Raw genomic sequence first — 13,918 nt, forward strand, 5'->3', positions numbered from 1 at the left:
CGTTGTGGCGACGTTGTGGAAACGTTAGCAAAACCCAACATTTGAATGTTCCCAAAACTTTGGAGCAAAACGTTGCAACAACGAAAGTGAAACGTTGTAGCGACGTTGTGGAAACGTTAGCAAAACCCAACATTTGAATGTTCCCAAAACGTTGGAGCAAAACGTTGCAACAACGAAAGTGAAACGTTGTGGCGACGTTGTGGAAACGTTAGCAAAACCCAACATTTGAATGTTCCCAAAACGTTGGAGCAAAACGTTGCAACAACGAAAGTGAAACGTTGTGGCGACGTCGTGGAAACGTTAGCAAAACCCAACATTTGAATGTTCCCAAAACGTTGGAGCAAAACGTTGCAACAACGAAAGTGAAACGTTGTGGCGACGTTGTGGAAACGTTAGCAAAACCCAACATTTGAATGTTCCCAAAACGTTGGAGCAAAACGTTGCAACAACGAAAGTGAAACGTTGTGGCGACGTTGTGGAAACGTTAGCAAAACCCAACATTTGAATGTTCCCAAAACGTTGGAGCAAAACGTTGCAACAACGAAAGTGAAACGTTGTAGCGACGTTGTGGAAACGTTAGCAAAACCCAACATTTGAATGTTCCCAAAACGTTGGAGCAAAACGTTGCAACAACGAAAGTGAAACGTTGTAGCGACGTTGTGGAAACGTTAGCAAAACCCAACTTTGAATGTTCCCAAAACGTTCCAACAACAAGTTCCAACAACAAGTTCCAACAGCAAGTTCCAACAACAAGTTCCAACAACACGTTCCAACAGCAAGTTCCAACAAGAAGTTCCAACAACAAGTTCCAACAACAAGTTCCAACAACAAGTTCCAACAACAAGTTCCAACAACAAGTTCCAACAACAAGTTCCAACAATCCTTAATTTTCATCCAATTCACTTGACTTTTGAATTGGATTTATATATCCGTCAACTAGTTCAATCAACAACTATTTTATTCAACATAGGCCAAAGTCAACAACAATTTCAAAATCCTTAATTTTCATCCAATTCACTTGACTTTTGAATGGGATTTATATATCCGTCAACTAGTTCAATCAACAACTATTTTATTCAACATAGGCCAAAGTCAACAACAATTTCAAAAATCCTTAATTTTCATCCAATTCACTTGACTTTTGAATGGGATTTATATATCCGTCAACTAGTTCAATCAACAACTATTTTATTCAACAAAGGCCAAAGTCAACAACAATTTCAAAAATCCTTAATTTTCATCCAATTCACTTGACTTTTGAATGGGATTTATATATCCGTCAACTAGTTCAATCAACAACTATTTTATTCAACATAGGCCAAAGTCAACAACAATTTCAAAAATCCTTAATTTTCATCCAATTCACTTGACTTTTGAATGGGATTTATATATCCGTCAACTAGTTCAATCAACAACTATTTTATTCAACATAGGCCAAAAGTCAACAACAATTTCAAAAATCCTTAATTTTCATCCGATTCACCCATGCTATCTGTCTGACAAATTTCGTCAAAAAAAAACACAACAGCACTGGTTTTGCTTCCTGGAAGCTTCCTGCAAAACGCTTTGCTTCTCGCAAAACGTCCACCAATGGGAACTAGAGGGAGGGGAAGGAGAAGGAGAAGGAGCGGGAGCAAGAGACAGGTAGCCGGAATGAACATGAGGGACAGTGAGGGCGTGTCGGTATGCAATTTTCATCCAATCGCCATCTTTCACAATAATTCTGGACCGGCATGAGATGGCGTTGTCTGTCATTAATTTATATTGTAATCAAACGAGTTTTAGACATGGCGGGAAAACTGAAAAAAAATTATTTATTTATTTATTTAAAACGGGTGTACACGATTGTACATGTGTACGGACCTTACCGAACCTTACCGAACCGGCAAACAAATCGCCTCATGGTGCACTCATGGGCCGATTCACCTCCAGAACAGAGTAAGGCTTTTAATACCCAGCGTATAATGTACATATCCTCGCAAGCACACGAATAATAGAATCATTTAAAACGTTCCATCCGTGACTTTTACCTCGGACGGTCGTGACAAAAAATACGTTTACACTCCTTGGATTACCTATGGAATGCAAGCCCCACACACACCTCCTCCACCATGTTCAGAATTCATATTTCATAATGGACGCCATGCTTACCTTGGCGACGTCCACTCGAAATTCCAGCGGTGCCTCCAGATTGTCGTGGAATTGGTGGGTGAGACTCAAGACTCCAATGACCGGACACAGGTTTACAACAGGTCAACACTTTATTAACTAGTTTCAAATAGTAATAACTACCGTTAACTCAATCGACCAGGTAACTCTTTAACTTTATCTATCTTTATCATCTTTATCTTTATCTTTATCATCTTTATCTATCTTTATCAAAAACTCTCTTCCTCACTCGCCCTGCACTGCACTCTCTCCACCTCACCCCCAGGAATACCTCTGGCTATGGCTTCCCCTTCGCCCCCACCTCTTGTTCATATGTGTGTTGTACCGTCCACCAAACAGTGATGACTCCATCTACATCTCGCTGTCTGATAATATGGACCAACTTCTATCTACTCATCCCAACTCTCTCTTCCTCATATGTGGTGATTTCAATTGTCACCATGCCAGTTGGCTGGGTGTGGGTACCTCTCTCACCAGCCATGGCTCCTCAGCACAGGACTTCTGCGACTCACTGGGACTGACACAATCTGTCAATTTCCCGACCCGGATCTCAGTCAACTGGCATGGTGACATGTTCTCTTCTGGACTTGGTTATGACTAACTTCCCTGAAAATGTTTGCTGCTCTTCTGCTCCAATCGGATCATCTGATCATGTGCTTGTTAAAGTGGAGATCTCTCTGACCATTCTCAGGGAGCCTGCTCAGCATCGACGAGTCTGGCATTTCACTCAAGCCAACTGGCACGGTCTTCAAGCAGCCATAAATCATCTGGACTGGTCTCCCATCTCTACCACCTCTTACATCAACTCATCCTGGGAATTCTTCCAAAATAAATTGCTCTCTCTCATGCACAGATTTATCCCATCTCGTCTTCAGTTGTCATACCATTCCTCCCGTCCATGGTACACGGAATCTTGTGGTGAGGCTGTTGCCCAGAAACAACTTGCCTTCGTCTCCTGGAAAGCAAATCCAACGGAAGGAAATCTCATTTCCTTTCACAAAGCCCGAAACAAGTGTGTGTCCACCCTCAGGAGAGCCAGGAAACAATATCTCTCCGTTCTCAACACCGAACTCTCTTATCTGTCTCCCTCTTCCAAATCCTGGTGGCGTCTGGTCAAATCTGTTTCTGGTGTTTGTTCCCCCTCCATCCCCTCCCTTACCTCAAACGGCTACACAGCTGACTCCGCACGTGAAAAAGCTGAATGCCTCAATTCTGAGTTTGCCTCGAAATATTGTGTCCCAACCCCATCCCTCTCTGTACCCACCATACCCAGTCGTACCCAGCTGCTCCTGGACTCCGTGTCCTTTCCTCCTGACAAGGTGGAAAAGTTTCTGTCAACCCTCGACTCTGATTCTGCAACTGGACCTGATGGCATCAGCCCACGGGTCCTAAAATCGTGTTCTTCTGCTCTTTCACTCCCTCTCTCTGTTCTCTTCACCCTCTCTTTTGCTCAAGGTCAACTGCCATCTGCTTGGAAATCAGCCAACGTCACCGCTTTGCACAAAAAGGTGCAAAAACAGATCCTAGCAACTACAGACCAATCAGCCTTCTCCCAATTATCAGCAAAGTCATGGAATCCATCATTGCTTCGGATATGAAATCTTTCCTCTTCTCCAATGGCTTGATCTCTGATCATCAATTTGGTTTCAGACCAGGTCACTCTACTCTGGACATGCTGCTTCTGCTGTCTCAACAATGGATGGAGGTCCTCAATGCCAAACAGGAAATTAGAGCTGTCTCCCTCGACATATCACGTGCCTTCGATACGGTCTGGCACCCCGCTCTGCTCATCAAACCCTCCTCCTTTGGTATCCATGGAAATCTCCACGCATGGCTGGCAGACTTCCTCTCTAGTCGTAGTCAACGTGTGGCCCTGAATGGGTTTCTCTCATCTCCTCTTCCTGTTCAGGCTGGAGTTCCCCAAGGTAGTGTTCTAGGCCCTGTGCTATTTCTGGTCTTCATCAATGATCTCTCCGACTCTCTGGAAAATCCTCTCTATCTCTTTGCTGATGACTCCACTATCTGCCGCTCCATTCCTCATCCCTCAGATCGGCAGTCTGCAGCCTCCTCACTCTCTGCAGACCTGGACAAAATCACAGACTGGTCAAACAAGTGGAACATGTCTTTCAATCCTGACAAATCTCACACTCTTACAATGTCTCTCCGAAAGGACCGACTGGACAACCCTCCCATCCACTTTCTCAACAATCCTCTCCAAGAAGTTCTGTCGCTCAAGCTTTTGGGTCTATCTGCCATGATCTTTCTTGGGAAAACCACATTTCCAAGCTGGCCTCCAAAGCCAGTCGCCGACTGGGCATCCTCCGTCGTGCGAAGTCCTTCCTTGGCACACCTGAGCTCCTCACCACATACAAGGCTTTCATCCGCAGCTCAATGGAGTACTGCTCTCCCCTCTGGGCTGGTGCTCCTGCCTCACACCTAGCTCGTCTTCACTCTGTTGAAACCAAAGCGTTCAGAATCATTGGAATCTCCCACGATGACGCTATCTCCGAGGGCCTTTCACTTAATCACCGCAGGCAGGTTGGTGGTCTTTCCGTCTTCTACCGACTCCTCTCCGGTCTTGCTCCCCCAGCTCTCTCTGCGCTCTGTCCCCTCAATATTCCTTCAGGTCGCACAAGATCTGCCTGCAACCCTCTTATGGTTAAACTGCCAAAGTCTAGGCTCTCTGCTCACCTTCACTCTTTCATTCCCCTTTTCTCCCGCCTCTGGAACAAACTCCCCCACTCCCTTCAATCCCACTCCTCCCTCCAGGTCTTTAAAACAGCTGTTCACCACCATCTCTTATCTTCCCCCATCGAAAACCTTGATCTTTTCTACCCCCGGTAATTCACCCCAGAGTCCTTGCAGTGTTCATATGTTTTATTCCTTTCCCACCTCCCCCCAAGTCCTCCCGATGTCCCTGCTCTCAAATGTTGTGTTTGTGTCCTTCCCCCTCTCTCCCCATCTTGTCTGCCGCTCCCCTTGTTTTTTGAGTTTTGTGTTTCGGTTTGTTTTTTTGTGTGATTAATGTTAGCTCTTTCACGAGCCTCGATCTTGTATACAAAAAAAAAAAAAAAAAAAAAAAACTCTATCCGCATCGTCCTTCTTGTTCGGCTGCAGCGCCGAACTCGTGGTACGCGTTCATTCCGTCGGGCAGGGCTTCTGAGGATGAGTGCTCCTGACTCAAAGTATGTTTCTGTCTTTATGGGCATCGTCGCGCTAATCCCTTCTCCGCAAATGCCCCGAGGTCATCCACGCTCGCCTCATTGGAGCCGGTTCGCTCCCCCCCTGCTGGGAGTTGCATTTGCCTCACAATAGGAGGGTGCTCTAGCCCGGGGCTGTGACCAGGTGAACAAGAGATTACCACGTTCGTGCAAATTCCTGACATTCATTTACGAAATCGTCTATCTGCTTCGTTTTCCAATTCCAACGATCAATATGATGTCAAGATCTCTACTTCCATATTGGTTTTGATTAATGCCATACAGTACATTTAATACCATGCCATACAGTACATTAATGCAGTACAGTACTTCCACACAGTTTACCTATGACCATGCTATGTACTGCACATTTTGAAGTTGTTTCTATGTTAATTGAATACAGTACAGCTGTAATCTGGAGTATGCAGTTACACTCATTTCCTGACAAGGGATGAACAACAAACCCAGAATCTGCTTCAAGTTGTGACAGAACATCGCAAGAGGTTTCCCGATTGCAGGAAATTGACGCTTATCGGGCAACATTGAGTGGCTGACAACCATGAGTCACTGTGCAACCCCTAAAACTTGATGTATTCAAAAAATATTTCACAGGCAGAAGTTTTACCTCAACACCAAAAAAATTTAAGATGAGGAGTAAAACAATTCATTTCTTTTTTGCCTTGTGTAGCTAAGAACCACCCATGTGGGGATATTGTACTCGGCTCCATCTTCCTGTCCATCCATCTGTCATGCTATCTCTTCATTGATCGATTGTGCAGAAATTCACCAAACTTGGTAGTTATTATCACCACAGGGCAAGAAGGTGCAAGAGCAGTATCGTTTTTGGCTCCGAGCCCTCGAGCAGGGTCAAAAGGTTAAATACCAAAAATGCAATTACGGGCAAATTTTGAAACATTTTTTAAAAATGAAACTTTGCATATGAAATCAACATTGGGGGACGCATGAAATAATTAACAATTTTTTGGATTTGACCTCCATTCAATGGCTGAGGGGTTGGGGATTTAGGGTCATCCAAAAAAATATTTAATCTAATTTTCACATTGGGTCACTCCTTGCTGAACTTTATGCCATCTTTCAACTTTGCTTTCGGTGGTACGTGTGGGGATTTGCGATGGCGCGTTATCTACTTTGCTCTAGTTTCAGAATGTTCTTGTACAAAATGTCTGAATGCTTCTGCTTTCTGTGCCAAACATGGGAGTCTCATAGCTATGAATGAATGAATGATCGTTTTAAGGCCATTTTCCCCGCGAGAGTGGGGGTTAGCCTTGCGGGCCCCATGACGATCATGGTTCCCTGTTTGAGGCAATGTTTTTATGGCCGGATGCCCTTCCTGACGCCAACCCTTAGCCGCCTCTTACGATGCGCAGGGATATGGTGTACCTATTCTAAACCGGGGTACACACCGGGAAGGAGTCTCATAGCTTTAAATATGCCATTCAAACAAAGTGTGAAGATAAAACACCAGATGCAAATGCCTTCCACTCTCCACACTCCATGCCATCCCCCAACTAATTATTGTGCATCAATGGATCTGCCTCCTTGGTGTTGTTGTTGGTGTTGGTGTTGGACCCTGGTGTTGGGCTAGCGGCTAGGGTGTCGGCTTAGGATCCAAGGATCCTGGGTTCGAATCCCGGTCGATTGCTGAATTAACGCCAGGGGGGTTGACTCAGCCTGTCATCCTTCCGAGGTCGGCTAATTGAGTACCAGTTCACTGGTAATTCCCTGTTTGTCGTTAAAGGCGGCAAAAAGGGTTGGCGTCAGGAAGGGCATCCGGCCGTAAAACATTGCTTCAAAAAGGGGACCGAAAAACAACAACAACCACGGTTCCCGAAAAAGGCCAACCCCCGCTTTGCGGGGAAAAATGGCCTCTAAAGGTGGTTATTTTTTTAAATAATGGATCTGCCTCCTTGGGGCAGATGATCCACGATGATTTTAGTTACCAGTTACAATGAAGAAGCATTTTGGGATGTATTCGATTTTGAAGTGACCTTATGTGTGTAATGTAAAACAAAAGGGGAATTATAATTCTACGAGTAAAAAAAACCCATCAAATATGACAGGTTGTGGAAAGGTTTCTTTGACTGTGCAGCCTCACGAACATGCCAATCTGCAGCCTCGGCCTAGTGTCAGGTGTGCTTATATGTTCTTTATTTATTGGACATCATATGGACATCATCATCCCTGGTGTTGGGCTAGCGGCTAGGGTGCCGGCTTAGGATCCTAGGATCCTGGGTTCGAATCTCGGTCGATCGCCGAATTAATGCCAGGGGGGTTGACTCAGCCTGTCATCCTTCCGAGGTCGGCTAATTGAGTACCAGTTCACTGGTAATTCCCTGTTTGTCGTTGAAGGCGGCAAAAAGGGTTGGCGTCAGGAAGGGCATCCGGCCGTAAAACATTGCTTCAAAAAGGGGACCAAAAAACAACAACTACCACGGTCCCCGAAAAGGCCAACCCCCGCTTTGCGGGGAAAAATGGCCTCTAAACGGTGGTATATGGACAGAAATGAACACTCGTTTTACTCTGCGTGCGTTGCACATCATGTGCAGCGAATTTCACCTCCCTGCGCCTTGTATTTATTGTTATTGAAAAAAACGCTTTTTGTGCACCGCCAATGCGACTCGGTTTGTAAGCCAACACCTACAATTCCAATATTGTAGGTGGACAAAAAGTTACTTTTATCACTTTTTTTACTTTTATCGCTTTACTTTAAAGTATTGCTTTATCATACTTTAAGTACTTAAAGTACTCTCTTTAAAGCATCGCTTAAAAAGTAACTTTAAAGTTACTTTTTATTTTATCGATAACAAAAAGTTATCACTTTTATCACTATCAGTCACTTTTTTACAAAAAAAAAGTTACTTAACAAAAATTTACTTGTCATCTTAAAAGACAAAAAGTTACAAAAAGATAATTACTCTTTTATGGAAAATGTTTTTCGAGTTTGTTTTATCCTCAAAAATAGACCGTAGTGAACAAACATTTGTGTTGAAAGAACGACGAGTACATTGTTATTACAAACTTCAGGGTAACTGAACCTGTACCTTTCACCCTCTGATGACCCCAGTATCGGCCGACATTCAAAGTCGTTGGACGTGAACCGGTTTGACTGCGGGTTGTGTGGTGGAAGCTTGCGGCTTGAGAGCCCAGGCGGCACACCTTGCCATGCTGCACCACTCACACCTTTTGCACAATTTGTGAAGGATAAGTATGCAGAGACACGGAAAGCAAACTTTGGGAAAGGGCATGGTGAGGCGATGCGTTTACTCAGTGAGGCCTTTTCTTCCAAGTTACGCCTTCAAAGTGGTGAAAGCTGTTCTTGATTTGTCTCCCGTTTTGCTGAGAAATTTGAAGATCAATTTATGCGCAAATATTGAGGATGTTTTTTTGATGTTTTGTGTCCTAATGTGTGAGGTCATTCAATTTTTTTATTTTTTTTACAGTCCCATTGTAATTCATTTATTTACTTTATCATTTTATTTGTTCACTTACTTTAACATTGTATTTGTTTATTTGTTTGCATTAACATTTTATTTGTTTGCTTGTATTAATATTATATTCATTTATTTATGTTAATATTACAGGTATATTCATTCATTTAATAAACATTGTGTTTGTTTGCATTGACATTGCATATATATTATATTGTCACGTCCGTGGCCGATGAAAACCATCCTTGGATGGATAGCCGAACAGTTAACTCCGAGGCGAAAAAGCCGAAACATGGTGGTCAGTCCGTCGTGCGCGGGCGAAGGAAACCAGGGTGCTTACCACAGACAGAACCACACGGGGCTTATTCCTCGAACCCACAAACACAGATACGAGACGAGGAAAATTCACAATACAAGAAATGAAATGCAACAATAAATAATTTAATGAAATAATTATAAGACTATTAAATGTTGAGGTAAAATAACTTTTTGCGACTTCGAGCGACTCTCCACTGACACAAAAACAGACAAGGGGAATGATAAAAGAAAAAGAAATGGTTTCATTTCAAGCCGGCCGGCACCTAGCTTTGCCTCCCCAAATATGCGCCGGGGAGTTAATGGTCATGGCAATCCATGCAGCCACCCGCGTGGGACAACGCTCCAGCAATGGCGCCGAACCAGTGCGTCAAGCGCCCAGGCGCGAAGCAAGCAGCCAACCGGCCCCTCCTTGCTTCCACCGCCAAGCGAGATGTACACCCACTCCATCAACACCCACTCCCACTCCCACAACAACACCCACAAACAACACCCACTCCTTCAATGGGGCAAAGGCTCCACAAAGCTCCGTTTGTTCCCTTCACAAGCGCACACAAAAAACGTGACTGCCCGCCATGAAGCCAGCACCAGAGAGAGAGAGCATCAACGGATTCTTCTTCTTCTCAAACCTTCCACCTCTCTGACGTCATACGACCAATCATGCATTTCGTGGGCGGGGCCTCATATACCTCTTGACCGCCCACCGATGTGTTTAAAAATCACGATCTTGGATAGGGGATAATCTGACATGGTGAACAGCTGTTTTGAAGACCTGCAGGGAAGAATGAGATTGAAGAGAATGTGTAAGGTGGTTCCACAGGTGGGGAAAAAGAAGAATTGAGTGAAGGTGAGTAGTGGTTTAGGATTTAAGCAGTTTCACTCAGAGAGGGTTGCTGGTGGACCGTGTGCACCCTGCATATACCTGGGGAAGAGGAGTGGTGGGGGAGTAAAGCACGGTGAGGGCAAGGGTGCAAAAGCAGAAATGAGGAGGAAGAAGACAGTCCACCAACCTGTCGACAATGGAGAAGTGATAAGCCCATAGACGCAACTTCATTGCGAGAGATTCCAATTGTCTTGAAAGCCTTAGTTTGTACGGCATTACGTTGACCAAGGTGTGAGGCAGGTGCACCAGCGCAGAGGGGAGAGCAGTACTCCATCAACCTGTGGATGAAAGCTTAGTACAGTCGTGGCCAAACATTTTAAATTAAAAAATATTTTGGGATCCACATTTGTATTTCTTTGGTTTGCAGTGGAACAAAACAACAAAAGCTGAAGAAACTACTAAATCTTAGCTTATTCCACACAGAAATCCAAAAATGGCCTTGGCAATATTTTTGGCACCTTTTAAAAGTTGTTATAAATAATTAGATTTCAAGCAGGTGATTCTCCTTTACTTTGGAATTGACCTCACCTATGGTGTGTTGCTGGTGCTTGCAATATAAAAATCACTCATTCAACCAGTTTGAATGGAGAAAGGGAGTCGTTCTGCTGTTTTGTGTCACTGTGTGTACCACAATGAGCATGGAGAAAAGAAAAAAACCCAGAGAATTGTCTGTGGAGGTCAGATACATGATTGTAACCCAGCATGGACAATCTCAAGGCTACAAGTCCATCTCCAGAGACCTTTATGTTCCTGTGTCCACCATATGCAATGTTATGAGGAAGATTAAGGCCCATGGCACTGTAGCCATCCTCCCTGGATGTGGCGGCAAGAGAAAACTTGATCGAAGATTGCAGCGAAGCATTGTTCAAATGGTGGAGAAAGCACCTCAATCAACTGCCAAATAGATTCAAGCTGACCTTCAGACACAAGGTACGACAGTTTCAACTCGCACCATCCGTCACCAACTCGATGAAAGGGGTTCTATGGTAGGAGACCCAGGAGGACCCCACTGCTGAGAGAGACATAAGAAAGACCGACGAGTTTTCCAAAACACACCTGAACAAGCCAAAATCCTTCTGAGATAATGTCCTGTGGACAGATGAGACCAAATTAGAGCTTTTTTTTGTGAAGGACTTCATCTCTATGTTTACAGAAAACAAAATGAAGCCTTCAAAGAAAAGAACACCTTCCTTACAGTCAAACATGGAAGTGGTTCAGTGATGTTTTGGGGTCGCTGTGCTGCCTCTGGCACTGGGTACCTTGAATGTGTGCACGTCATCATTAAATCAGGATTACCAAGGCATTTTGAAGCGCAATGTTCAACCCAGTGTCAGAAAGATGGGTCTCCGCCGAAGGTCATGGGCCTTGCAGCAGGACAATGACCCCAAACACACTTCAAAAAGCAGGAATGGTTCAAGACAAAACGCTGGACTGTTCTGAAGTGTCCAGCAGAGTCCAGATCTAAATCCCATTGAACACCTGTAGGAGATCTGAAAACAGCAGTTGGGAGAAGGCACCCTTCAAATCTGGGAGAACTGGAGCAGTTCGCAGAAGAAGAGTTGGACAAACTGCCAGTAGAGAGGTGCAGGAAGCTCATTCATGGCTATAGGAAGCGCTTGACTGCAGTTATTTTGTCCAAAGGCTGTGTGTGATACCAAATATTAAGTCTTGGATGTCAATGGTTTTATCAATGCCATTTATTTTTATTTTTTCTCATTTAAAAGGATATATTGAGTTCTGAATCATAAACAAAGGTTCTGTAATATTAACAGTGAAATAAAGAATTGTGGAGACCAAATACTTTTGTCAATTTCAACTTATTTTTAGAGAGAATTGTGAGTTATTTGATAAAAGTGCTCAGGTGTGCCAAGGTGTCAGGTGTGCCAAGGAAGGGCTTTGCGCGATAGAGGATGCTCTGTCGGTGTCTGGGTTCGGAGGCCAACTTTGAAATATGGCTTGCCCAAGAGAGATCATGGCTGAGTGAGACCCAATAGTTTGAGTGACTGAACCTCTTCAAGATGGTTGTTGAGAAAGTAGATGGCAAGGTTTGCTGGACGGTTTTTTTTTTTGTTTTTTTTTGTTTTTTTTTTGTATACTGAATCGAGGCTCGTGAAAGAGCTAACATTTATTTCACAAACAAATCAACCAGACAAACAAAATATACAAAAAGAGGGAGCGGAAGACAAAATGGGGAGAGAAGGGGAAGCACACAACCACAACATTTGAGAGCAGGGAGAAGTGTGGGAGGGAGAGGGCTTGGGGGCAGGAGGCGTGGGAAGGGGGGGGGGGGGTGGGAGAAGTATAAAACACAAGGGGACCGAAATTAGCGGTTCTTTTGGAGAGGGAGATAGAGGGAGAGGAGGGGGGACAGAGGGAGAGGGAGGGAGACAGAGAGGGAGAGGGGGGAGACAGAGGGGGAGGGGTGGACAGAGGGAGAGGGAGACAGAGAGAGAGAGGGAGATATGGGGGGGACAGAAGGGGGGAGGAGAGGGAGAGGGGGGGGGATGGAGGGAGAGGGAATGAGGGAGACAGAGTGGGAGACAGACAGACAGACAAAGAGAGAGGGAGACAGACAGACAGAGAGAGGGGGAGACAGACAGAGTGGGAGACAGACAGACAGACAAAGAGAGAGGGAGACAGACAGACAGAGAGAGGGGGAGACAGAGGGAGAGGGGGAGGGGAAGATAGAGAGAGGGAAGGAGAGGGGAAGACAGAGAGAGGGAAAGAGAGACAGAGAGAGAGGAAGACAGAGAGAGATGGAGAGACAGAGAGAGGGAAAGTGAGGTGCAGAGGCAGAGAGAGGTGGAGAGGCAGAGAGAGGTGGAGAGACAGAGAGAGGTGGAGAGACAGAGAGAGGTGGAGAGGCAGAGAGAGGTGGAGAGGCAGAGAGAGGTGGAGAGGCAGAGAGAGGTGGAGAGGCAGAGAGAGGTGGAGAGGCAGAGAGAGGTGGAGAGGCAGAGAGAGGTGGAGAGGCAGAGAGAGGTGGAGAGGCAGAGAGAGGTGGAGAGGCAGAGAGAGGTGGAGAGGCAGAGAGAGGTGGAGAGGCAGAGAGAGGTGGAGAGGCAGAGAGAGGTGGAGAGGCAGAGAGAGGTGGAGAGGCAGAGAGAGGTGGAGAGGCAGAGAGAGGCGGAGAGGCAGGGAGAGGCGGAGAGGCAGAGAGAGGCGGAGCGGCAGAGAGAGGCGGAGCGGCACAGAGAGGCGGAGAGGCACAGAGAGGCGGAGAGAGGTGGAGAGGCACAGAGAGGTGGAGAGGCACAGAGAGGTGGAGAGGCACAGAGAGGTGGAGAGGCACAGAGAGGTGGAGAGGCACAGAGAGGTGGAGAGGCACAGAGAGGTGGAGAGGCACAGAGAGGTGGAGAGGCACAGAGAGGTGGAAAGGCACAGAGAGGTGGAGAGGCACAGAGAGGTGGAGTGGTACAGAGAGGTGGAGAGGCACAGAGAGAGAGAGACTTTTAGACTTTTTATTATAAAAATACATGCCAGTCAGTGAAGATACCATTCAATACAAGCACAATAATCAAAACCACAGAAAAGAAAAAAAGAAGAAAACAGGAAAGGAAAGGAATTGAAAACCGTACAATGAACTAGAAAAGAAAAAGAAAACAAAAAAAAAACTGACCCCACACAAATTCATTCCAAACGAACCGACAAATATATCATTAATTCATTCTCATGCACCATGCAGATCCCATCAAAACACCAAATGTTCATGAACTCATCAATCGTTTTCTTTCCTTTCAGAAAAACAAAATTCAAGTTTGAGTCTTGCAGATATCAAGGTATTAAAAAGAACATGACATTGCATTGCCCAATCGGCTTTCCCTTCAGTTTTTCTTTCCTCGATAAATAAATTGCCGCCGTGGCCACTAAAAACAAAAACAACATATGTACATGTTCTTTCA

The 13,918-nt window shown here is 45.1% G+C and overlaps 1 protein-coding gene across 4 annotated transcripts in view; it reads left to right on the forward strand.

The window, feature by feature from the left end:
* LOC144888885 (germ cell nuclear acidic protein-like) overlaps positions 1 to 9,010 on the forward strand; it is a 155,678-nt gene extending 146,668 nt beyond the window's left edge. For all 4 annotated transcript variants that reach the window (XM_078768541.1, XM_078768540.1, XM_078768542.1 and 1 more), the window contains one exon: positions 8,455 to 9,010. In XM_078768541.1, coding sequence (XP_078624667.1) covers positions 8,455 to 8,710 — 256 coding nt within the window. In that variant the 3' untranslated portion in view covers positions 8,711 to 9,010. The remainder of the gene's footprint in view (positions 1 to 8,454) is intronic.
* The last annotated feature ends 4,908 nt before the right edge of the window (positions 9,011 to 13,918 follow it).

Source organism: Myxine glutinosa, chromosome 14, assembly GCF_964187855.1.
Source record: "Myxine glutinosa chromosome 14, kmMyxGlut1.1, whole genome shotgun sequence".
In the NCBI taxonomy this organism is placed as follows: domain Eukaryota; kingdom Metazoa; phylum Chordata; class Myxini; order Myxiniformes; family Myxinidae; genus Myxine; species Myxine glutinosa.